Raw genomic sequence first — 26,476 nt, forward strand, 5'->3', positions numbered from 1 at the left:
TTCAGCACACTGAAATAAAACCTGAACAAGTGATGCACTTTTACATAAAGAAGTCTGTTTATTATTTGATATATTTATCATATGCATCTTAATATAGTAGTTCTAATACCAGTAAGTCAAAAATAATAATCATATTATATATATATATAGATATAGATATAGATATAGATATATATAGAAAACTAATCCAATAATCTACTTTTTACTTGGACTTCACTTCCTTGTAAAAAAACAACATGGAGAAATGTATAATTTTCTCCCCAGCTATACTATAGGCGCTTGAAGGGAGCAAAGAAGAAAATACAAAAAAGAAGAATTACACCTGAACATTGCATCTTATAGAACTAGACATCTGTCAGCAGCTAGTAATGTTGACCATGTTGGTTTAAGACACAGGAAAAGGTTTTTTTTTCTTCACTTTGATCATCTTTGACGTCTGTTTTTTTTGTTATGTGATTTTTAATTTTTTTTTAAGTTTCAGTTGAAATGGCTGAAAAAAATTACGAAAAAAGGAGGAGGAGACGATGGCGATCATGTGATCGGCTGGGTTTGGAGACGGGAGACAGAACGATAGATTACACCAGTCTCATTATACATTTTGAATGAGGAATGTAGGATGAAAGAGAGGAGGGAGAGAGTGGGACTCGATCGAAGAGAGACAGAGATATGTGTAGCAAAATAGTTAAAGTTTAGAACAGCAGGGCGTAGAAAGTTTCATGTCTGTGCTTCTCCACCAATGATCTCCATTTGTAAACAGGGGACAGCCCCTTTCCATCTCCTGTCATCGATCCCCAGCGCGGCCGCCCACGTCTCTATGGGTGCTCTCTGGGAGGTAGCTGTGTCACAGTTGGCAGGGAGAGACATCCGCTCCGATCCGTTTAGGTGTGGCAGTCTTCACGAGTTGTACCAACCACGCTAACAGCATTCTCTCAGGACACCCCCCTCCGCTTGAACATCGATATGTAGAAACAAAGAAAATGGAGGCATGCCGTGTCAGGGCTGCCGACATGGATGAGGCCATGGGCGACAGACCGTGTGGGGCTGTGGACAGAGGCACCCAGGGGCCCCCGTGTCTATCAAGGCCGGAGATGCAGGAGGGCTGTACTGCCGCGACCCCTCCTCTGATTGAGGAGCATAACTGTCCAACTCGGGGTCAAGAGGAGGCATCGAAGCTGTTCAGGGAAACAAGGAGAACAAGAGGAGAAGTCATTAGAACGGCGTGAATTATGTGATGCATCATCGATCCTTGATTGATTTTCTTAAAGGGAAGACTGGGAGTACAGGAATTAATTGGTGCACATACACATGAGCCACAGAAGAACTGGGTTTAAACTGTAGGTGAGTATATATGTTGAACAGAAAAGAAGCCTATTTCTACAAACTTACGAATAGAAAATGAACATATCGATCAAAATCTAAAAATGGCACTATAGGTCACACACTTTGTAAAGGTTTACAGATTCTAGCTGATGAGAAGTATCCGTCAATACATTGAGTGGTAAGGATTAATAGACAGCAATCAAATGCATGTCAATAACAAAGATTGGGTCTAAATCATTCATCAGTTACAAACTAGGTTTTCCCAAGGTGCTCCTTATTAGAATCATGCCCAAATTCTGTCAATGCTATATACTATATATACAAATAAGAATTATTTCCTTAAAGTCTCTTTATAAGTATATTTTAGTGTGTCCTATACTATTTATTGAATAAGTATATACTGCATATTGATACTAAACAGATGCATTAGCAGTGTTACTGTTGAACTCACAAATGCATCTGTGGAGAAACATAAGAGAAAGTGTTTGTGTTTGTTTTTGCTGATTAACACAGGTATTACCTGAGGAGTTTGAATTATAATTGCAAATTTAAATGAAAAAATTTTCTCTCATGAACTGATTGGTATAAACCCAGCCTGAGGATATTTGTTTCGGAAGGAATAAATTTAGGATTACACCTCTCATTTTAATAGGAGCTCCAGCCTCAACAGGATGAAATCTGACCTTTTTCAATGCACCTGGACAATTCCTCTACAAAGTAACAAGACGCCACTGATATTCTGCATGGTAATGGATTACTCAACCTCATGCTGATTACTAATCAAGCGTTACCTGTACAGACCGATAGGATTCCACCCTAATTCTCTTTTTTCACAGCAGATGTTTGAATTAGTGTCAGTAATGTGTTCCAGATGACGGGCCTGTTCCATTCAAGTGTCCCATTAAGTCAGTGTGAACCTGCCGGGACCCTGAACCTGAAGCAGTTAAATGGATTCGACCATAAAAATCCATTATTTCCACCTGCATTTCTTACTGTGACCTGTAAACATGTTGTCTGTGGAAAATGCTTATTCACGTTGCCTTTCAAACCAACACAAACACTGACTCCAATCTTGAAGGTCAATTTTGAGAGTTCTTACAATAATCCATTAAGTCTGCAGATGTAAATCTTATTAAGTTTTTCATAAATGGATCCAGACGCTCTACACCACTGGGGCACAGGGATTTTTCACAATCTGTCACCCCAAAAGATGCTCACGGCCCATTACGTATTAGCAAATGATTTATTAAGGACAAATGAAGCCATTAGTTACGACATTAGCTGCAGCCGAAAGAGGCAGAAAGTTTGAATGAAAGAGATGTCCAGACTTTTTGTGTTGTGTAAGGATGACAGATCTTTGTTCCTCCTGCATCTGTCTGCAGCGCAGCAGGGAGCTGAGGGAAAGCCATGGGACCCAACTTCAGTCTGCACTGTTAGCACATCCTTGAGCTCGCAAATCATCCGCTGACATAAAGTACACCTTCTTCCTCTCCTCACCTGAGTCATTGGTATTTTCGCCCGAAGGTATTTGGGAGTGGGCTGAAAAAACTGCAGGCGCAGGAGTGACGGGCTGAAACTACTAATGTGAAGGAAGAGGAGGAAGACGCCTTCATCCACAGAGAGGACAAGTCGGCATACTTGCAAGAGCAATAGTGACAATGTGCGTGCCGTTACACACAACACGGTAGTGCCTGCATTCTGCGACAGGAGTGGCCGGTGGGGCATGGCTATCCCTGAGGGGGGAGGGACGTCGTGTCTTGCAGTCATTAAATATTAACACAGCCATCTCGCCCTCCCGCTGGGGCCTGATTGAAGATGTAGGATGGCACACAGGGACAGGAAAGGGTCACCTCTAACTCGGTAGTCTCAATGTAAACCCACTGTGATTACACCTGGGCCAGAGTAAGCATGCAAACACATTACTCATCAGGGGCCGCTGCATCAAACTAAGTCATAGAACGACCCTGCAATGACACGGAATCACAGCAGAATGAATTTTGCAGATCACCCACTGATCAGAACAGAGTGAAACCCCTCAGATACTGTTGAAATAAATCACATGCACCCCCCAGCCCAACAATAAAATGTAAATAACTCTCAAGACTCCAGCTGCAGGAAGCACGCTTTGGTAAAATAGAATAATGGGAGCTAATTACAGGATTATGGACCCTTGTGGAAAGAGCACACAACGACCTTCACAGGACGTTTTTTTCTTCTTCCAAAGACTCTAATTAACACGAATGGGGTTTGTGCAGAAGAATCCGTGTGGCGGTGGTCTCTTACCTGTCCCATAACTTGACATTTCTACAGTTGTTAGTGCAGCAGCCGGCTGATATCAAAGCTGTGACGGAGAGAGAAGAGGACAGAGGCGGAGGATTAGAAGACTGTCCAATGTGATGTTTTGACAAAAGAAGAGCTTCTCATTAATCTATAATGATGTCTGTCTGTTTACACACTGCCAAAACAAGGGGGAAATGAATCATACATAAAACATGCCGATGGAGTGCGAGCAGTTTTTGCAAGAGCGGGAATAGTAGGTGGAACTGGGAATATGTTTGGTTTAGAAAATGACTGCACAACACACAAACAAAAATAAATGCAGATAAAAGTATGGCATTTTTGGAAAATAACCTTTATTGCACATATAGAGGACAACATTGATACCTTTCTCACATCTGCATGTTAAGTATGGAGACAAAGGCCAGAGGTGATGAGCTTAGCTAGGCCAAAGGACCGGCTCTGTCAAAAATTCAGTCAAGTGGTGTAACTAATAGTTTATTCACTCGTCAATGACTTAAGTGCAGTATCTCAGTGTTTGCTTGGCACGAATACATGTATTTCTATGACCCAGTTCAGACTTGGTAATATCGTCTATCCTGAGTTATCCCGGAAGCATGTGGCCACATTATTTCCACCGTGTGAATGCATCTGCATCCTAGGTCACGTATGAAGGACCGCCTATGCTCACATCTCAGAACCACTACAGTTTAAATGATTTGTTACGCCTCTCAGTTTCCATACATTGGTTTGTTTGCCAACGCCGCAATATTATCACTGATCACCATGAAATGATTGATACTTTTCTTAACTTGATAAAATATTTCCTCACAGCAGTGCACGTTCATTCATTCTGTCCCTTGAACGTAGAGTGGGGAAGATCCGATTATAAGTGGCCGCAGGAGACACATTCAGGATTAATTTTAACACCAGCTGGGACCAGACGTGCAGAGAGCTTCCTGCTTGTGATCGGATCTCTAAGGATGTATGTTAATACCGGGTCTGAACCGAACCTATGTTTCATCTCATGAGACACACTTCAAACGCAAAGCATTACATGGAAAAAGTAAAGTAAATGTAAAAGGAGATTCATGTGGCCTCCACTTTATGTTGTGTAGCGTGAAGCCGCATTTCAAACTCTTCCTGCATTTCCCTCTCGTCTGTTTCAATCTGTGCTGCTATGGTGCAAGTGACAGCAGCCGAGCGGCAACAACCTTCACAGGGTGGCTAAATGAGAACCACACAGAAACATGCCCACCCACAGCCAGACAGATTTATCTCCACTTTAATCATCAAGTGTGTCAAATCGTATACTAAGAGATAAAGGGAAACAGAGGAAGGAGACAGTGAGGCAAGAAAACAAGGATTCATTTGGTTTAATGAGTGACAGACTGAACAGCTTGGTCCACTGGTAGTGATCTCCCAAGTGTAAGACATCACACTATCACACTCAGCTTTACTGCCCTTAAACACAAGACAGCCTCTTGACTTTATCTTGACACCTCTGACCACAGATTCCTTCGCTCCTTCTGTTCTCTTGTCCCAGGAAAACAAAATGTTGCTGTCCAAAAAACTTTATTTTAAGTAGCGGACATTGCATTCTGTGAGCAGTATGTACAATATGTAAAAACTGCAACCACAAGGGGTCTCTGAGTCAATACAATAACAAAAGACTTGATGATGTTGGGAAGCAGTGTAGAATCATGGGAGTTGCTGTCTTCACCACCATTTCCTGTTACATAATCTTCTTGGGCTGCTTTGTCCCCCTGTGCGTTTGCAAAAACAAAAGACAATGAATAATCGTGAACTATAACGAGTGACCAATACAAACAGGGGAAGGATATAACTGCAATGGCTAAATGGCTAGCAGAGTGTTTTTTTCCTTTGTCATACGTTGTTTGCCCCAGAAGTTATACAGTTAAAGCTATGAGTAAGGTGGACACAACCCAATTACAAGGTGACTGAAATTCAATGTCCCTTTACCTTTTATATGAGATACAGATTCTGTTTGTGAATATGCTGAATCTGTAAGTGTGGGACAAGAATCTGGGGCCAGAAGCCCTTTGGTTTCAGTTTCTAGTTTGACATGCGTTTGAGCAGGCTTTGATGCCCGCAGGTAAATAGTCTGTGTGGAGAGCAGAAGAGTTGGATCGACTGTTGGCTTTTAATTTACCTGCATTTATTTGCATATAGCTTTTCATAGAGATGAGCCCAAATGTCATCTTGACCTAAGACAGTCACAAAATGTATGGGTGTTGTATTTTGTGTGGTGAAAGGTTCGACCCTGTTCCACTAAAGCCGATGGGCTCTGCAATCCCCTTCAATAAAACTGGGGATTTCTCTGGGATTGAACAAGTCAATAAAATATATAACATGGGTCGAAGAATATCATATTATATGTTTTAAGAAGTATAACCACCCTTGCCTTAAGCAGTCCATTAAAAAAAATTGTATCCTTCTTTCTTTGCCCCTCAAAACAATTATGTTATCCTTGCACCCCTGCTTGACATAGCTCTCTGTCTCCTTTTCTCTCTCCACCGACCGTTTCCTTCCCATGAGTCCATAATCCTGTTTTCAGCACATTTCCTCTCCTTGCGCACCAACATCTCACATTAAAGATTCATGACGCTCTTGTGATCGCCGAGTTCTGTGAGGGATTCCAGAGGCCACCTTCACCTCCACCTGCCCCTTCCCTCTCTCTGTTTATCTTCGTAGGGGGGAGGGGGGGAAGAGGCAAAGAGGGCAGGGAGAGATACGAAAACTCCTTCAAAAAAGTCGGGGGTGGGTGGTGCGGAAGTGGGCTGCTGGAGGGTATTTTCATTTGGAGGTCAGGGCGTGCAGAATGGGATTGATTTCACGGTTAAAGCAGATCTTAGAGACCTGTTAGAGACCAGTAAACACACGATCACGTGCGTCTGGCTTCCTCGGAAACACACAAACACACAAACCCACTAAAAGTCGACAGGATGTGAAGCTGACAGCTCTTTAGCTGATACATTTGGAGGCAGGACTTTGTCTGAACATGCATCTGACGGATCGATGCAAACATAGAGTGGTCTCGCAAAAGCAGCCCAGCAGTCTGTGGAAGTGGTTTTGGATTGATGCTGGGAAAAAATGGCATCAAATGGTACAATAAGTCTGCTCTGAATTTGTGTTGATAATACTTGAACACAAATGTTAGTAGCCATGAGACAACGTGATCAGTTCCAGACGCGTTCCAGGTGGATTTTCCTAAGACACAAATGGTTCCTCAGCACAAAGACTTGTCTGGTGTGTCCACATGAATTTGCAACCATGCTTGATACTTTCATCCACAATAATAGAGAGTGACACTTGTGGCCAAGGTTTTTAGAGGAAAGGGCTTTGTTGCAAGATGTGCGTTACTGCAAACGTGAACGCAACTAATTATTAATAGGAAAAAAACGCGAGTAGCACGAGCTGCCCACATATTCTTATGCTCTCCACGTGGAACCATCGTATTAGGATATCTGAGGGGATGAGGTGCATGTACCAGCATAGCTACAGGAGCTTTGTGTGTGTAGCCTCCATAGCTAACGCGCAACTATAAATCTAGCTAAACAGACTAATGGTAGACAGTTCAACAGCCACATCGTGCAAGGGTCATGGGTGCCAGGGTCATGAGACAGACGAGGGTAACCAAGCTAGCCATACAGTATGCATTGGTCAATTCTCATTGGTATTTGACTGAGGTTTTCTTCTTTTTTTCCTTGAACCAAACCTACAAGTCATGTTTTCTTTGAAGATCTCAATGTGTATCGTCTATCGTGGTCATTGTCTGATCATTCACCAGAGAGGGAGTCTGAGCAGAGAGAGATTCTTATTGAAGAGATGATTAAATGTGTTGAATAGAAATCTGATTACTAGTAATTATGTGTAGTGTGCCTGATAAATGTTTCACTGACAATTTAAACTTGAATTTGTATTTAGGAATGAAATAATGCAGCAGTATGGACTTCCTCTTTCCTTTCCAGTGACAGCTGTGTTGTACTTCAGCTGCTTTCAGACATGCACTGAGCTCCAGATATATTCCTGACACTTTTCTAGAGGGGCTGAATGTGAGAACACAATGTCCGTAATAAGCTTGTGTCCAAATGAGCCCATGTGAGTGAGATACAGAACGAAAATGTTGATTTCTAATGGCATGAAAATGAGGTTCCTAACGCACAATTAATGCAAAACTGAAATAAACAAAAAGAAGACGAGACCGGATGTAAAACAAAAACAAATCCTACATTCTCTTGCACCGGTCGCCTAAATGTTCCAGACATTTTCCTGTTGTTGTGAACATGTTTGACCCCGCCACTGTCCTGCTGCGTTCCACCAAGGCAACCTAAAAGTAGCATCCTGACACCTTCGGCTGTCTGTCATGTGACCCTCGCCTTGTGAAGTCTAGCTGATAGATGGTTCATTTAAAGCAGGACTGTGTGGTACCATGTTCTGATGGATGAACACTGTGAGTTTGTGAATGTGGGGTTTAATTGACATTAAAGTTATGAATGAGTTATTTATGTTGCTTATATTATAGTAGGACGGAAATGAACACCTCTGGTGTCCTCTGCACGATGAGATTATTTTCAGATGGGTTCCAGATGATTTCCCAGAATAAACACATGTTGGGAAGGACCATGTCGTCACCCTGCTGTGTGAAGGGTGGCGTCCGTCTGTTCCCGAGCTTGTCTGGGACATCCAGACGTCAAGATCAGTTTCAAGAACGGTTGATATTTTTGTCTCATTGCATTGTCATTTGTTTCCGTCTGACACTATGGGCGCTCTGACATTTCTGTGTGTACAGAAAGAATAATACGAGGGCAGTTTCTGGTTCAACGTATCATGTTAACTCACTTCTCAGTATAAGGATTCAAACCTTGACCGCTCAAGCACAAGAGCAGTTAAAAGCTTAAATGGATTTGCAGTCTCTGGGTCGGCAGGCACACACTCACAGGTCACAGGATTACAAACCGCTGTCTCGTGATGGAGCTGTCCCGTAAACGCACACGCCAGCCTTATGCCAAAATCCGGAGAATCCCTTTAAAGTGAACTTGATCAATCTCTCTCTGAATCCTAACCTCGCTCTGTGACCTCTTCAAGGACAGATATAAAGTGAGAACACCCACGGCTCACTTGGATGGCGTTTGTTGATTCACTTACGTGCAGAGTGTTAAAACCAAAATTGGATTTAACTGGATGGGAGAGATGTGTAGAGCGAAGGGGTTTGGTTGTGGGTCAGAGAGGGAGTATCTAGATAATGTGATTACTCTGATATAATGTGGGGCCTAAGCTCCCTTAAACTCCACCTCTGTACATCAGAGCTGGAGGGAGAGACTCCAGATTTCCTCACAAAGATATGTGTGAGATTGGTTTAGGAGAAGCTGCTCCCACACTGAATAAATCACTGTTACAAATAATGAACTCTTTGCCCTCTGCAGCCGAACACAAATTATTAACCCTATAAAACTCCTCATCGGACAGATTCTAGTGGAGAATCAAGGCCATTTAAAAAAAAAATCCCATTTCTGTTGAGAAACATGTGCCAAATGATTCAAGGAAGATCCAAGCGTTAAGAATCAAGCAGTTCTGGAAAAAAAATTGGAATGACTGCTGCACAATTTGTTAAAACCAGTAATCAAGTTGTTATTGATGTGTGAATGGAGACGATAAACACATGAAGCCGGTCTCCAGCAGGATGCTCATCTCTCAATCCTCTCTAATCTGTCAGTCCTCCACCCCCTCCACCCGCACCACCTCTCCTTCTCTCAATTTACAGGATCAATGCAAGGTAATTTCACATGGCCATTCCCTCAGATCTCCTAAAAATGTGGCACATAAATAATTCAGGCTGACTGGGCAGGAGAGCCCGTGGAGATGCATGGTAGATCAGTGACCCTCCGTTTAGCTAGCAGTCAGTCAGACAATCACAGAGACAGTCAGTCAATCAGTCAGTCAGCAGTGGCTGCTTGGCAGGAAGAGAGATGTCTTCTATCGTCCCTGCAGGCAGCTGCAGTCACTGCTGCCGTGTGCAACTCGGGTGCATGAGGGGAAGTCCTGAATGCAAATTACAGTGTGTATGGGTGGCCAGAACACACACACACGCAGGGGCGTTGTTAGACCTGTTTAAGGGGGGCTGAAGCCCCCCTAAAATGTTCTTCAGCCCCCCCATATAATTATTGGGATTTTTTTTATGTTTTTTTATAAACTATTGTTTTACACATGGACAAGTTATTTATAACTCTAACATGCTACATATGTAAGTGCGATTCGTGTTTATATGTTTTCTCCCCCTTCAAATTACAATCCAATAGCCTCTCATCATACTTAACAATAAAAGACCAGGCACTAGGACCTTGGGGAGTCTGCATCGCTGCTGCGCTGGCTTTCTCACTCTGCCAAGTAACGTCTCTCATCAAGACAGCAGGATTACAGCCAAGGAGTTTAGCTCATAGTAAATGATGCACGGAGTGAAATTGTAACTACAGGTAGTTACAGAATGTGGCTAACTGTAGTTGTTAACGATTGTTACCTGCTTCAATTTAGGTTTACTTGAGGCAAATGAAAGGGAATATTGTAATGAGCTATGTTAACACTAAGCTAGCTAGCTAGCTATTTTGTTAGAAAATGTCTCCAGTGAGCAAGAGTGTGAACGAGCAAAATTGAAATGTAAGAAATAACTATCGACAGCTCTCTATTCTTTGCATTAATATATATATCTCTAGTATTTTAAAACAATAATATCAGTGCCTATAGAATGTTGTTGTTTATAATCAGTTCATATTTGTGTTGTCAAATTTCACAATGACCCTGAAATTCTGTCTTTTTTGTTATCTTATACTGAATGAATGCAAGCAAAGATACAGAGAAAAATCACACTCTTTCTGATTGAACCAATCCATGAACTGTATGAAACATGGATATCCGCTGCGAGCGCAAACATTCAGCATCCTTAGGGGCTAAGCCCCCCCTTTCTTTCAATCCTAGAAACGCCCCTGCACACACGCACACACACGCACATGCACACACACACACACACACACACATACACACACACAATGAGGGAACAATGTGCAGGAGACTTCTTGAGTCAAGTCAGCATTTGGTCAGTGACTCACAGAGAGGCTCAGTCGATACTTCAGGTCTGGGGAATTACACCTCTTTGGTAATTTCTGCTGCACTACACCGTAACAACAACATGCTGATTAGCTGTTGGACTGGTTTGTGTTAACTGTTGATCTGAGACCCTGGTGGCCTGGATTTCTTCCAAAAATATTAATCAGCGTATGTCTATTTATAAAGTGGAATCAAGGTGCTTTTCCAAACTGACAGACATTATGGATGCCTGAGGATTTCTCACTCGTATTTTTTATATATCATTATACATAGAGCCTGATGTTTTCTTTCGCCTGCAATATGCCAGGTTTAAAGTCAATGCACTGTGACACTGGTTCAGGCATAAATAGGAATTGCTGTGATGTTGTCAAGCAATGAGGTCGATTGGTCCTTGATCGTAAGTTGTTTTTGGCAGATTTGTATTTTGCTAATGGTCTGCCTCCTGAGAATTCTTTCAACAATATAAATAATCAACTTAGGAACTAGCACTTATTATATTTATATATAAAAAAATATATATATATATATTCAACACAACACACATATGCAAAAAACTGAAATATTGTCACTAGATGCATCTGTAAACTCATCAGCATTGTTTAGTCTTGTGAATGAGAGTTTGAAGTTTATAAATATGTCTTCTAATTCAAACATATCTTTTTTGTGTTAATGCACAGACATGAGATTTGTGCCAATCGAACCTAGTGTGGACAAGTCTAAATATTTTCCCTTTTTCGCCAATTTGATGAAGTGTATTTCTCTAAAATGTGAAATGAGTCACACATCCATACTCATGTTATTGAAAGGATCTTGGTTCTTATGCTGATATATGGGCTTATTTTCTCTGCCTATTGCTGTTTAATCAAATTTTGATCATTTAAACTCTTGCTGGAGGATGCAGAGGATAATAATGCAAAAAAAGAGAGCAAAAACTGTCATGCTGCTGTAATTAATAATAAGTGTCTATATAAACACTGTAATGAAGTGAGTGACGGAGCAGGTAGGAGCAGGATTTAACTTGGCTAGGGTTAGGGGGCTCACTGGGAGGCTGGAGACGCTCCGGAGACTGTGGACAGACGAGGCTATGAAACTCACTGGAGTAGAGCTGGATAATTGGTGCCCTGTGGACTGATCAAGCCTACGAGGGTGATCTGTGTGTGTTCTCTGTGTGTGTTCTCGTTGTGTGTTCTGTGGGTGTGTCTGTGTGTGTTTTGGATGTGCAGTTATTTTTCCCTTACCGATCTAAGGGACAGAGATACGCGTCTATATCAAAAAGGGAAAGCTTACCCATGCAACCACGTGTAAACTCATGCATCGAGCGCTGGCCTCACAATGTGAATATTACCAGGAATTCTTATGTGAAGCAGTAATCATACACATGCTCATTTAACATGATGGATGGATGGCTGCTAAAACTATAAATCGTTGCACTAACATGGCGTGTGTACGTCATATTTAGACAAAAGAGATCCACGTAGTGAGGGGAAAACAAACAGCTCACTGTCAGAAAGACTCATCGAAGCGAGCACTGTTACACCATCAGCCTTTAACTCTCTTGTTTTTGCTTCAGTCTTCTTGTGTTCAAGCGCCCCCCCCCCCCCCCCCCCCCCCCCCCCCGCTCACGGCATCCCTGCACAATCAACAAGGGTCCGAGTAGTCAGTGATGTGGTGCGCTTCCCGCCATGATTCTCAAAGGTGAATTAAATATTTAAGCGGCCGTTTGCAAGATAAACTGCTGTTGTCCTATTTTAACATGTCGCCCCCCCATCACTGCTCAGTGCTGATGAATAATACAGCAGCATGTAGAGGATCTGGGTATGAGTTTGTGTGGCTCACATGGCCCGGGATGAGATACACTATCGGTTATTCACTGTAGCCGTGCCTGATGTTAGACTCTTAGGCATCCCAGAGTTCTTTGCTGCCTCGTTTAGGATCTGCGTTTAATGACGCCCGTCTTCCCACAAGCCTTTCAAACGTGTTAATACTTTATCAGACTGTTTCTGCCTCTATCCTCCTTCGTGACAACAACCTTTCGTTGCATCTGGATAGAAGTCACGCACTTTGTCAGATATAAAAATAAGAAAAACTGCTGGGGCAGATTGCACCAGTACAATACAACGCATAGACATTTTAGGTAATATTGTGTCACATAGAGCCTGAAGGATGAGTTGACATTAACGCTGGTGTGCAGTGCCTTTGGGTATACAGCATTTTTCTGCTCTTAAAATACTGCACACGTTTCACACAGTTCTTCTCACATTAAAGAAGTTATAGCATAGTTATTCAGGATTCCTAAAACCCTACAGCCCATGAATGCAGCTAGAATATTAAGAAATGTCAATTAAAAGCTGCCTCTACCTGAGATTCATCTTCCTGCAATTAGAGGAGCTCTACTAAAAATCTTAATACCTGCAAAGAAAATGGTCATCGAGGTGACCCAGGATTTCACTGCAGTTTCATGTTGTACCTGCAGCTGCAGCTCTCAGATAGCCACACTTGGGGGAAATAAGCCAGTCAGTCTGGAGCAGCGGGGGGTAATGAAAGTGATCTCAACATCTCCGAGAGGAAATCGCAAAGACTAAAAGAGATCTGGTACGATATAATGATGGAAATATAATGACAGCGGTGCCAATCGCTTCACGTGGGTAAGATAAGCCCATTCATCCAGCAGTAATGGGAGCCGTGCACACGCCTCACTGTCAGTCTCATCACAGGAAACATTACATCAAATGCACATAATGCACAATATGGGCAGCAGATAAATTGATGTCCCAGGAAATGGATAACTACATCCTGGGAGTAAGGAGATGGAGAGATTACGATGTTCTCAGCTGCAGCGCCCACTGACATGTTGTGTTCACACTCTCTGTCCCTCTTGTAACAGATGTTGGGGCCATAAAAACTATAACAGCGATGGCAGCAGCAAAAGCAGCTCATCACTGCCGCTTGACCATGAGATTGAAACGCACAACAGCCCGGCACCGCAGAAGAAATGTAGCCGAGCATTAAAGGGAGACTGTAACTTTTGGAAGAAGGGAAATAAAACATTTTTTCCTCTTACAAATTAAAAGTTGGTGTCATAAGGACACATTTTATGCCTGTGAGTCCAACTGGCTTCATCCAAAGTGACGGCTCTTGTGCCTGTTATGTAAATATCCCTCACAGCTTTATTCAGACCGGGCGGAACATTTGCGGAGAGAGAGCCGCACCTGCTAAACGAAAGTGAGCGCTGTCACTGCCGGAGGCCAGAAGTGAGTTGAAAAGGTTGAGAAGAAAGTTCTCTATTTTCTCAAAGTTTGTATCTGGGATTTTTAAAAACATACTGTACTTTTCTTTTGAAGGCCTTATTAATGACCATCATGAATGCAAGGGTTCACTTAATGTGACAGGTAATTTCCTTATCAATTTCCTCTTTGTCGAAACTGAGCTGCATGGACAAGCACCGAAACACGAGATATTCATATGGGATTCACATTTCTCAACGGTATGTGTAAATTGTTATCAGTGGCATGGATGGAAATTATAAATAAAGAGTGCAAGTTTTGGTCTGATGCTATTGTACGATGTTTATTCTGACATAGCAAAGGTCGAAATTATTTTATATAGCCTACTCTGCAAGGAACCCGCTAAACAACTTAAAATGGGCCAAATTCTACTCATTTAAAATTGACTTGAATCGATGCAGATGTTACAGCACTGTCTGAAATTAATGAAAACAATTATAAAAGATTTACATAACAAGGTGCTTATTGAGTCGTACGGTGGTATGCTAAGGTAGGCTACACGCATTATCTTCTGCTGTTGTTCTCTTAATGTTCCATGGTCTAATTACTCAGCCTGGCTTTAAATAACTCATGAAACTCAAGTATGACTGATAAAAAAAGCTTGGACATTAATTCTTACAACAACACACACAGAGTGAAAAACCTGAAAGCTGCCAAACATCCAGGGCAGTGACAACGGGCCTGCAGCACATCCACTGAGCTGCATCGGTCCGGCTCTGCTCTCCTCCTTCACCCCGGCCCCTTCACCTGACACCCTGCGCCTGCCAGCTCCCAGCATGACACCACAGCTGCAGCCGAAGCAAATGCAACGACGCTAAATGTGGTTACCGCTGGTGACTTTGGGACGGATGTGGGTCCCCTCAGGGGCCCGGTCCTGCCCTCGTACATGGCAGCCATTCAACTTCCAGTTAATTACCTGGCCTAGCAAGCTAATTTCCTCTCAGCTCAGTGGGCCGTTCCCCGTTGGCACCACGTAAGAGGACAAATATTTTTCTCCATTCCGCTGGGTTTCGCGTGTCTACTGGATGACTGGGGCTTCTGAGGAGCATTTGTCACATTCCTCCGGGGTTTGAGCTGGAGCGACGCTAGTACACGCCAAGCCTCACTTCATAACTCACACAGCTACTTAGGAGCTGCTGATGCGGGAGATGGTGGCGGGGGTGTTTGGGGAACGTCCGACAACAGTTAAGTGCTCAACGTGTTCCGATTGAATTATCTTTCTTTAGAGAAACATTTGAACACTGGTGGAGCGTCTCTATACTGTGCAGTCTCACAATATATCTGCCGTACATAATCGGTTTCCTTTTCTTCCCCTTATTTATATTACAAACAATCTTTGTTCTCCTATCAGACACATTTCACACTCCACCTCCCATAGATATTACTCTTATAGAGATTATTTGGCTGAAATTACCAATACAGGACCAAAAATAAGTCTGTATTCTGTGAGTAGTACACAGCAAAGAGGTAATAAACAGCTCCATCCAGGAGGAGATTGGAGGTGATGACAGCTGGAATTAAAAATGACAAGGATACACACCAGAGGCAGATAAACAAAAACTTAATCATGCACTCCCTCGTTAATAGCTGCTCTGATGGCCTATATGCCGAGGTGTTTGGGATAATTGATCTCAAGTGTGATTACAAATTCAAATGCCATGAAAGCATTTAAAAGTAACATTTTACCCTTTGCAGAGCAGTGAGAAATACACCCACCATGAGAATGGCACGTCTCTAGAGGCCTCAGTTCTGACTATCTCTGGGTCTTTTTAACCTCTTCTCGTTCCCCCACAGTTTGAGATGATAAAACACGAGAACATCGCTGAAAAAAACTCAGGATTGCGTCCCTGAACAAGTCAAACTGATACTTTTAGGTTTTCATTTGAAAATGTGGTTTTCAACCTAAAAGGACCTCTGTCCACATGAATAAATTGTAATCCCTCTCCATATAACACGCCTGAAATCGCATATCACGTGACCACCCCTGTATACTGCACATGCACATGTAAACAGGAAGTCATGCACGTCTCACGCCAGTCCAGCTAAACACAGGAATTGTTGCAGATTGCTCAAATAATAGCTCATCTCCTGGTCGTATCACCAATGCTTGTTATTGAGTATCCATGTTGCGTTCTGCACTGTTAACCGAGGCTAGTGCTGGTTGTTTTCTTCAGGAAGTGGGCCATGTGACAGGAGCCTGACGAATCAGCAAACATTACATCATGACTGAAAAGACCCAATCAGCAAGCGGTTATGAATCTCTACGTCATTGTTTCCAAACCTCTCCATTTCAGCACATCCAGACTACAACCCTGACCCGGAGTTTTCAAACTAGCTCGAGGAGCATTTCTCCATTTTAGCTGCACTAAAACTTGACGCCAGACAAATCCGTAGCAGAGTTGATGTATTTTCAAAAGAAATGTAATGTGGATGTAACCTTTAGCAGGTTCAAGAAGTAATAAAAGGTAAAGCTGGGATAAAGTGGCCATACAAATGTGGGGTTCTGGTAATAATACTAATCCGTTTGAGTTACTGACGCTTACTCCTCCCTCAAATCCTTTTCATGCCATGCAGCTGTGACAAACATTTGAGTTTCTTGATTTGTCGAGGGGCTGCTTTACACCCAGCGCCCAACTGGCAGACGCGTAAGGAAGAAGATGGAGTAGAGACAGAGGAAAAGGAAGCAAAGAAAAGAGGAAAATAACGAGTAATCCACTCAAAGACTTCCTCAACCCTCAGCTCAGCCTGGCAAACAGCACATCCTCCGGCCTCCTCCTCGAGAAAGACGAGGGCTTTGTAATCAGAGTTTCCTCTCTGTCAGACAGCTGGTGGTTTACACTGGCAGCCAATTAGGATGGAAGGAGAGAGGAAGACACAGAAAGGAGGAAGAGTGAGATAGCCCGGATTTCTCAGTAACAGTGGAAGGGGAGAACATTATCCCAGGCCGAAGCTTCAGTGATGACTTCCTGTTGCACTGACAGGCAGCAGCACTTTGAAACAACAGCCGCAGGAGCTGGTTAGTCTGAACTGATGCTACGATTGTGAAGATGAACAGAATCAATGAGACAGGGCGCTGATCTTAGCTAATGCAATCAGATATGGTATATGCTCTAGGACTCAGAGAGGCTGTGGAACCATGCTGACAGCGTATTGTCGGTTCTCGACCAGTCAGAAAACACCAAATGGCGTTAGACAGGAAGACGCAAAAGTTCAGCAAACGCTTCTTTCAAAGATTCAGTTAATGCGACAGAAAATAATATGTTTGTATAAATAACTGTTCGCCAAACCCCTCCCACAAACAAGTACGACCCAATCATAGCTTAGCGACTGTAAACAGACACGACAGGCCTGTCAGGGTTAGATTTCTACACATGCTGGAGTTGTATATATCTGTAGATAGAGCAGTGCTAGATATCTAAAGAGTTTTAGGGGTCTTTTTTATCCCCTGTCCAAAAGCAAATGTTAACAGATCTATCCGGCTCTTTACTGCTGCTGTAAACTCCAGCCAAACTCATTACCTGAGATGGTGCTGCGTTTGTCAAACTCAATGGTTACTTCTTATTCTCTTTTGTCATGTCAAAGTGAAAAATATGAGCGCAGCATGGCCCTAATCTGCTAACTGTCCACAAATGTTTCTATACAGTGAGCTATGACCACCAGTAACTGTCAGATTTCACATTTTCCTAATTACCTATATTCATTCCATATTAGCTTTTATTTGTCATTCACTGTCATACACTTAATTTAATTTAAAATGTATTATTTCACTTGTTATGTCATCAGCACAAAATGGCAGCCTTCATATCCAGAATATTTTGTCTTCATTTGTAGATAGTAGGAGGAAGTGGAGCTGTATCGTCTTTATACTGTGTAAATGGGGGGAAACACTCACACTGTGGGGGCAAAACTTTGGGGGCCTGCACTAACATAAATCAGTAAGGGAAAGACTTTAAGGAGGGTGTAGAGTTAAGATTAGCTTTAGGTTTAGATAAAATAAGGGTAAGGCAAGCAGTGATTAAGGTTTGGGTAAATGAATGTGAGTCAATATAATGTCCTCTGTCCTCTGTGTGTGTGTGTTCGTGTGTGTGTGTGTGTGTGTATGTGTGTGTGTGTGTGTGTGTGTCTTATTCATTGGCATCACAAGGGCAGACATTCTCCCACACACTATAGTATTTTTTTTGTCCTCAAGCGGCGACGCTTTCTCCTCCCGATCATCTGAGAAGCAGCTTAAGCTAATATGCAGAACTTGTGATTGCTAAAGCAGAAAACATGATTAACTCTCTCCTCTTTTTGAAAAAGGACCCTCTGCACTGCAGCGCTCCTATAGGCTTAGTGGAAAATCAGCTCTCCAGTCTGGGTCAGGAGACTGCAGTGTAATAGCTTATTATCTGTCACTGAGAGGGATTCTGTCCCAGGGAAAGGCTGATGTTTTTGATCTGGGTCATCGCTGAGATGAAGGTGGCGTTGTTTATACAGCTCAACATCACATTCATTGTATTACCATGCACATTATTTTAATACAGGGAGACGACATGTATTGTTAGTCTAAAACTCCAAAGTGACATGCACTCATTTTATCTAAAATTTATGCAATTAGTCCTCCTTGTATTCTTCAAATGCCTTTTGAGTTGCCGCACTCTGCAAGGATTGTATGGACCAGGCATTGTTGAGTGGAGAGGATAAGCGTATTCTGGCTTTTTTTTTTTTCCAGAAGATGAAGTGTATATCATATCAGTTCATGTCATGTTTTACACAACAAGAGTAGAAGTGCTTTTAGGGGTATTCCTGTCTCCTGCCTGCAAATATAACAGAACATGTGTCATATGCTTACCAGACCCAACAGCAGATCGTATTTAAAGGCTGTAGAGGTCACCGTCTTGTTTTGCTTTCATTTGGGATTTTGGCAGAAATTTAAATGGCCTTAGTTTAGACACTGCTGGGTGTCACATGAACATGAGACTTTCATTTGTCTGAAGGAAAACCCAACCCCACTGCACTGTCCCTGGATGGGGACACTAAAGCGCAACCACCCAAATCACACACACACACACACAAGCACATACATAAAAAAAAATGAAATAATACTGTGCAAAGGGCTTAGGGGATAATCCCAGCAAGTGGAATGTAGTACACCGTCACAGGAATTAAATTCCCTCTTCATCCAAAAAAGGACATGGCAGAAAGGATGGGTCAGGGGATGACACACACGGACATGACCACAAAGCTGTTCTCTTCACTTCTCTTATCTCACAGATGTCTTCCGCTACATCTATTCATCTTCCTCATCCTTTATTTTCTCTATCGCCTGCACCGCAGTTAGTTTGAGTGATGTTTCAGTGATTTTAATCCATCAACAGGCAGCTGGTAAAGTCTGAGGAATGAATTCAGTTCCACAAAAGGAAAATCTCCAACATCTGGCCAAGTGTTGATTGCATGTTTTGATCTAACTAATATGATGTTGTGGCACTTAAAGCTGTCAGGTCAATGGAGTCACGGTGGCCCTGTGGGGACATGGAATCATAGCAATAAACAGCCATTCTGACAGACAATGCACACACACACACACACACTGATATGATTGATGATTGATTATGTCTTTATGGACCTGGTTTAAATACATTTGGTGCATGCATTTCACTCTGAGCTAAGTTCAGAGCAGTTATGTCACAGTTGGTAAACCATCAGGCTCTAGGGGCAGCGAGTGTCCGGTGAACTCACAACAATTTCCAATTAAGGATTTGTGAGGCATTTGTGAGGCATTTAATGTGGCGTGGCCTTTTGCAGACATCATATGGGTTTCAGATTAGATCAAGATTGAAATCTCTTACAGAGCTCCATGGGAAGCTAAAATAGAAACAAACACAACGATGATGCAAATCAAAGTTGTGTGTGTCCTTATAATAATCCAGTGCAATCCGTAGAGATTGCAAAATGGCTGCACAGATCATGTTTCCCGCTAATCTGTCATTTCTGAGGCTACTGTGAAGTTCTTACAGGGGTCATTTAGCCATCTGTTGTTTTCATTTCATAATTATGAACTCACAAAAATCAGTTTTCAAAGTGAGTGGTCAAAAATGAAGCAGCAGCAGCAGTAGCAGAGAAAACCCAACTTTTATGAAGGATCCAAGCTGCGTTCAAACTTCAGAGTGGACGCTTGGTAATGGCACAATCATCATAACGGCCAAATCACAGTTTCATGCAGAACACTTAACATATTTGGCTTTAGAACCTGCTAACAATCAATTACAATGTTAAAGAACCAGATGAACAATCACCAGGTTCACCAGCTGCCTCCACTTTTGCATTTTGAAATGTGATTTGATTGGCTATTGCCTGCGCTTCAGTGTTTGTTTAAACACAATTTGATCGGCTGGTGCCTCCAATTAAAAGTTGAGTGAGGTCCGGGCACACATACTTCAATGCAAATATTGCGGGTCAAAGTTCACCAAAGAAAGCTTACACACAAAGCCACACTGCGATTTCCCTCACCACAGGAAGCAATGTTTTTATTCGTTACCTCGATTGCGCTGAATGGAAGTGAACAGGAGAAAATGTTTGCCACTGAGAAATATGCATATGTGCGACCGTGCCGTTATGATACATTTTTAGTGTTTGCACAACAAGCGACACAATGGAGCTGTAGCAAATCACATGATGCCCCCCCCCCCCCCCCCCCCCCATTCAAAATGAATGAGCAGTGTTTATGCTGAAGTGTACAACTCATACATGTGGGTCATGTGTTAGTCTCAACCATGGATCCAGTCCCAAAACACTACATTTCCCAAAATGCAACTTAATGTTGTCTCTTAGAACCTCCCTAAACTAAAAAAACTCATATTTAATTAAATCATATACATGTATATAATCCCAATTCCACAACTGCAGTTTATAACAGAAGCTTTCTGTTGAACTTTTTTTTTTTATCTCTCAAATCACGACAGGATGACATTACAATTTCATCAGGGTTATTCCCTCTGACATCATACGCATGTTTCTATACACTTGGTAGTACTGCTTATGATTAATAAACAATCTAATGTTAGCGGAGACAGCTCCCTCTCTCGTTCACGTCTTTGCTTTCGTACTTGTCTATTTACAGTGAAACATATGAATCCCAATAATCAATAGGCCTAAATGACAGATCATTCATTAAATATAGCACCGCTTCTCAGATAACTGAAGGGACGTACCATCATGAGAGGGACAGTAACTGCAATCCTTCCTGTAAGTGTTGGGTTTACTGCGCTCTGTGTACATTGTTTCTGGTTCTCCTGTGATTTCTGCCTCATATTGCAAAGTCAGGCTGATATTTCACCTTCAGGAATTTGTCCTTTAGCTTCCCCCGACTCTGTGCCACTCAGCACTTTTCCCCCCAGAAATCATTATCAGCCTCTGTGGGGTATTTAAACAGTAGCCAAGTTGGTACTTTGATATTCCTCCTTCCCTCTGACGACCTTAATTCCCACTGATCTCAGTGAGACGCGCAGGGCAGCAGCAAGAGGTCTGGAGGTAATTCACAGTCATGTGACGTGCATGTGTGTGAGTGTGTGTGTGTGTGTGTTCGGGGGTTTATGTCTGCCCAAAGTTGCAATATTACACCACAAGCTCAAATCTGGACCATTTGATCATTTGAGCCAAACCTGTTTAACTTAAACAAAGAACACAAGAACATAAAAAAGATATTTCTGAAACCCTTATTTTCTCTCTCTCAACCACTGAGCCAACCCACATTCCTCTTGAGACGCCAAAAAAAATCAATAATGCTGTAAATTTTGCAGCAGTCGGAACAAGGAGTAGTGTCTTATATTTCTCAATTAAAAAAAAAGATAGGGCATGAGTGAATTTCTGATCACAAGTTTTGAAATAACAAACAATGTCTCTATTCCACTCTATATTTTTACAGAGAGAACTCAATAAACTAAAACACCTTGAGGGGCTTTTGTGTGAACTTTTGCTACTCCAGTTTGTGTGTCTGTGTGGGTTTAGTCTATGTAAAGTTTTCTGTGTAAAAAATGCTGCAACATTTGCTGCATTTGAGGGGTTGTGTGCAATTTTTTGGGGCTTTATAAGAGGGTTAAGGTTAATTAGAAGCTCAAAACACAGAGTGATCATGCACTAACATGTACACGCACACACACACACACACACACACACACACAAACACCTACCATTCATTCCATTGTAGATGCCTCGGTGATGTGGCGACAGCTCGTCTCCAGCCGGCCTCCTCTGCCCATCTCTCACCGGGCTGCTGAACTTCACATGGTCAGGGCTCATACTGTACTGGTGCCTGTGAATTTCGGGGCTGCCCCCCGGGACCACGCAGCCCTTTTCGTGATGCTCGACTGTCCCTAGATGTGCGTGTCGGGGCTCGGGGCTCCCACAGCCTGTGCTGCTGATGCTGCTCCTGTGGTGCCTCTGAAAAAGCTCCCCGCTGCCGCCCTGGCCCAGGAAGTGCTGCCTCTGTCCCAGGAGGAGGTCAGAGCTGTGGTGCTTGGGGCGCTGCTCTGGACTGCGGCGCCCCACGTTCCTCCCGTATTTTTCTGGGCTGAGGCCTCGCATGGCTCGACTGTGGTCAGGCACGGATATGGAGCCGCATCGGGGTCGGCTGAGCTGGGGCAGGGTGTACGGGTACTCCAGGCTTGTACTCCGGTGACGCCCAGCGGGGTAGTCGGGACTGGACATATCCCTATCGCCTGCTATTCCACTGATGCTGCTACACCTGGGTTTATGTACAAGCTCAGGGCTCCTTTTTTCCCCAGCACTCCCAACTCCACCCACTGCTGCAGCCAGGTGAGGCTGCTTATGATGAGGGTGGTCGGAGCTGTCAGCGCTCCCAGCACTGGAGGTGCTACTCCCGTCCCCTACATCTCTCATCAGGAGCCCCTGCCCGGGCACCAGCAGCAAGCTGTTCTGGCTGTCTATTGAGTTGCGGCACCCTCCCATCACTACACCCCCTACACTTCCACTTCCAGTGCCGCCACCACCTCCACCCAACACTCCCTTTTCCTCGTCCAGCAGCAGACACAGCTCCTTCAGCTCCATGTTCTCGCGGATTACCTCCTCCTGTCGCAGCTCCAGCTCCTTGAGTTTTTGGAGGTAGAGAGTCACCTCTTTGCGCATTATGCTGGCGCTGTATCGTCCCAGGCGCTGCCACTCCCTGGAGACACGCTTCCCTTTCTGGCGGTCATCGTCTAGGAAGCAACACAAGTCCCGCAGCTCACGGTTGTCCTCCTGCAGCTTCTGGTTAATGTCCTGGGAGGAGGAGAAGGAAAAACACAAGAGGAAAAGAGAGATGAGGCATTCAGCCTAAAAGCACTAGGGAGCGTCATAAATTCAGACAATGCTTATCAGCAAAGGGGGAACACAAATGTGTCTTTTCGTACAAAACAAAATAGTTATTCTTCCATTAATTGTAAATCGCTGCAGCCATTGTCCCGTTGCAATCCACTTTACTGCTCTTTTAGATATCAGTCAAACGCTGTATGCAATCATGATGAAATGAAATTCTAATCCTCTCTGTCTTCCCCATAAAAGCATTGACTGTACCATTCATTGTGAAGTACATAATGTGGATTAGAATGCTCTATTGGAGATGGAGAAGCCACACACAGAAATCAGACTGGGTTAGGCCAGAGAAATCATACGCCGTGAACATTTTATGCAACATTTACTTAATCATACCTTCCTCGGCTCTGTCTGTCGTCCTGCAATGATTTTAACTCTCCCCTGCCCTCCCTTTCCATCCCTATCTCTCTCTCTCTCCCTTTGATACCCTCCGGCCTTTTCTGTGTAATTAGGCAGCCTGGATGGGCGGAGAGGTGACAAGGTCTCCAAGAAAAGGCGAATGATCCCAATGTGCTTCATCTCAGGCCACCTCCGGCTGTGTTTTCGGCTTTAACTGTAAACATTGTGGACACTGTGCCATATTCCTTTTATTAGCGGTGCCGGAAAAGAAAGGAGCGTGTGAAGGTTGCTGAAAAGGAGAATTTTCTCAAGGCAAATGCCACGTTGCTCTAAGGGCAAATCACCCCTGCACATGTTTTAGATTCGTGTGCACAATCTTTTTTTAGGAATGTAAAAGGTGTGTGTGTGGGGGCGCGTGTGCGCGCGTGTGTGTGTGTGTGTGTGTGTGTGTGTGTGTGTGTGTGTGTGTTTCTGTGTGTGTTTCTGTGTGTGTTTCTGTGTGAAGACAGACAGAGAGAGGTCTGGACTCCAGATCTCAGGCCTGGCATGTGAACAGAGCTTTACAGAGGGAGATGCCCTCCTTTTTAAGTGGGGGATTATTACCTCTCTGGCCTGCTGAACATTTACTTGCCCTGTGTTTTGTAGGCTAATTGGCAGATATAGGCTGTATTCTGTCATTGGTTGGGGTCACAAATATGCCCTCCTCTTGATTTTTCAAAAGCCTAAATGATACCACCTCGACAGCCATATTAAATGAAAGCTATAACTCTAAATTGAGATTAAGCATACGGGCCTATGTGCACAGAGGCTCTAAATTCATTCACGCCAGTTCCTCATGCAGGCCTACACAATAGCTCCAAGAACTTCAATGACACCACCTCTCGTCACATGTGCGCTCTCTATAGTTGGACATGCCTCCCGCTATGCGCGCTCTCAGGTGCGCTTCAACCCTATGATCTCATCCCTCAGTCAGTGCGCGCCCCCTCCGCCGTGCACCTCACCTTCAGCCCCCGGATCTCGTTCAGGTGCAGCTGGAGGCTGCGGTTGACCTCCCGGATGAGATTGCCGTGGTCCAGGATCACGCTCATCTTGTCGGCCTCGGAGCGCCTCAGCCGCCGCACCAGCTCCTCCTTGGACCACTTGAACAGGTCCTCGTCCGCGAGCCCGGAGATGTCCTCCGCCGGACTTTCCGTCTTGGCTATCGACAGCTGGAGCTGGGGCTGGGGCGGCGGAGTGGCTTTCTCCATGGGCACGGCTCCTCCGGCACCGACAAAGGGCAGAAAATACTCGGAGGCTCGCCGGCGACCTCTGCCCGCATCCACTCCCCGCTCGACTTTTTCAGGCTGGAAAGACGGTTACCGATCGGGGATCAGTCGCATAGTTTATCCCTTTTTCCGGTTCTTTCTGCGGCTCCCGAGACTTCCACTCTCTCCGCTGTGGAGCAACAGCTGACGATGCCGGCTGAGGAAGCAGTTGATGGGAAGGTGGGGGGGGGATGATGATGCTCCTCCGTCTATCACTGCAACATCCTCGCAGCAGAGTCTATGCAGCAGACTGGCGCTGGGAGTTATCGCCTCGGTTCGGGCATCAGAGATCAGCCCTGTGCGCGCAGGGGAAGAGACAGGAGCGCACACACCTGGAGGTTCAGCGCACTGCGAGAGAGCTACAGAGAGAGAGAGAGGGAGAGGGGAGCAACTCCCAGCCCGCCCCTCCTCACCATCCTCCTCCCTCTATCTCCATCTCTCTCTCTCTCTCTCTCTCTCTCTCTCTCTCTCTCTCTCTCTCTCTCTCTCTCTCTCTGCTCTCTCCCTCCGAGGGTTTGTGCCTCCCTCACCAAAAGTTACAACTTGCCTACAGCGCCGCCCAGTGTTGACAAGCTCTCCAAACAAGCCGCCTGAAATTACCCATTGCTCCGTGTATTCTTGCTTTTTAACTTCTTCCCATAAGTAGCTTATTCATTCACAGAAACAGATATCTCAACTGGGAAAGAATTCAATGTTTTTGAAGGTGCGCTGTACTGTAGCATTGCAAGTTGAAACATGTGAGCATCATCAATAAGGCTATTTCACACTCAAAGTCTATTACTGTTTTTTTTTTAATATATTTTAATAAAATCATGCCCCTTGTTGTTCTCTGTGTCATCCTGCTCTCTCACTTCTTCTAATACTCATGCACTAGAAACAGCGCGTCAACTGGGAAAACATCCCATTTTGAAGGTGCAGTGTAGTGTAACATCCAGTTGAAACAGTTGACCATCCAAATTGTAGTAATTGAAATATGGTATGTTCAAAGTAAACTATATGCTACCAGGCCACCATAGATTGTTGAGCATTGCATACAGCATGACCAGGAGTAGCAGAGGGCCACATGCAGAAAACATGCTGGTGGGGCGCAACTGGATTCATGTAAACTTGAGATACAAGTGAACATGAACCCACTCAAGACATAGTTCTTATTTCTGATGTGCACTTCTTGTTCTATGGTCTGAATGACAGTAAAGTTAACTTTGACTTTGCGGAATTGGTAAAGCTGACATGCAGTACTTGTTTGACTGATATCCAAATATTAAAATCTGAATTTGCCCAATTACCTGCAATGTAGCTTGACTTCTAATTGTTCAGAAGAAGTACATTACAACTAAATACTTGATTTTTGACATCCATAAAAAAGGCATCTGGCAACAACTACAAACAATGTTTGGCCTATTAATACTTAAAATAAACAAATTTTATTCTGATAACTTTTAGTCCATAATATCATTCATAATTCCCTTTTATAGACTATAT

The 26,476-nt window shown here is 43.6% G+C and overlaps 1 protein-coding gene across 1 annotated transcript; it reads right to left on the reverse strand.

The window, feature by feature from the left end:
* Positions 1-24,937, reverse strand: ccdc85al (coiled-coil domain containing 85A, like). Its single transcript, XM_053418967.1, has 4 exons — positions 24,692-24,937; positions 22,172-23,258; positions 3,604-3,661; positions 1-1,172 (listed from the first exon to the last, which is right to left on the reverse strand). Exons 1-4 carry the CDS (start codon positions 24,935-24,937, stop codon positions 1,154-1,156), a joined length of 1,410 nt encoding a protein of 469 aa, XP_053274942.1. The 3' UTR covers positions 1-1,153.
* Between the last annotated feature and the right edge of the window lie 1,539 nt (positions 24,938-26,476).

The sequence above is a fragment of the Pleuronectes platessa genome, chromosome 3, assembly GCF_947347685.1.
Source record: "Pleuronectes platessa chromosome 3, fPlePla1.1, whole genome shotgun sequence".
NCBI classification, from domain to species: domain Eukaryota; kingdom Metazoa; phylum Chordata; class Actinopteri; order Pleuronectiformes; family Pleuronectidae; genus Pleuronectes; species Pleuronectes platessa.

Bases quoted from the DNA above. Each gene is read 5' to 3' on its own strand.
- ccdc85al (XM_053418967.1), bottom strand. From the start codon at position 24,937: ATGGAGAAAGCCACTCCGCCGCCCCAGCCCCAGCTCCAGCTGTCGATA. The intron at 23,259-24,691 runs GTGAGGTGCACG...TCCTCCTCCCAG, and splicing joins ACGAGATCCGGGGGCTGAAG to GACATTAACCAGAAGCTGCA. The intron at 3,662-22,171 runs GTAGGTGTTTGT...TCTCCGTCACAG, and splicing joins CATCTACAATGGAATGAATG to CTTTGATATCAGCCGGCTGC.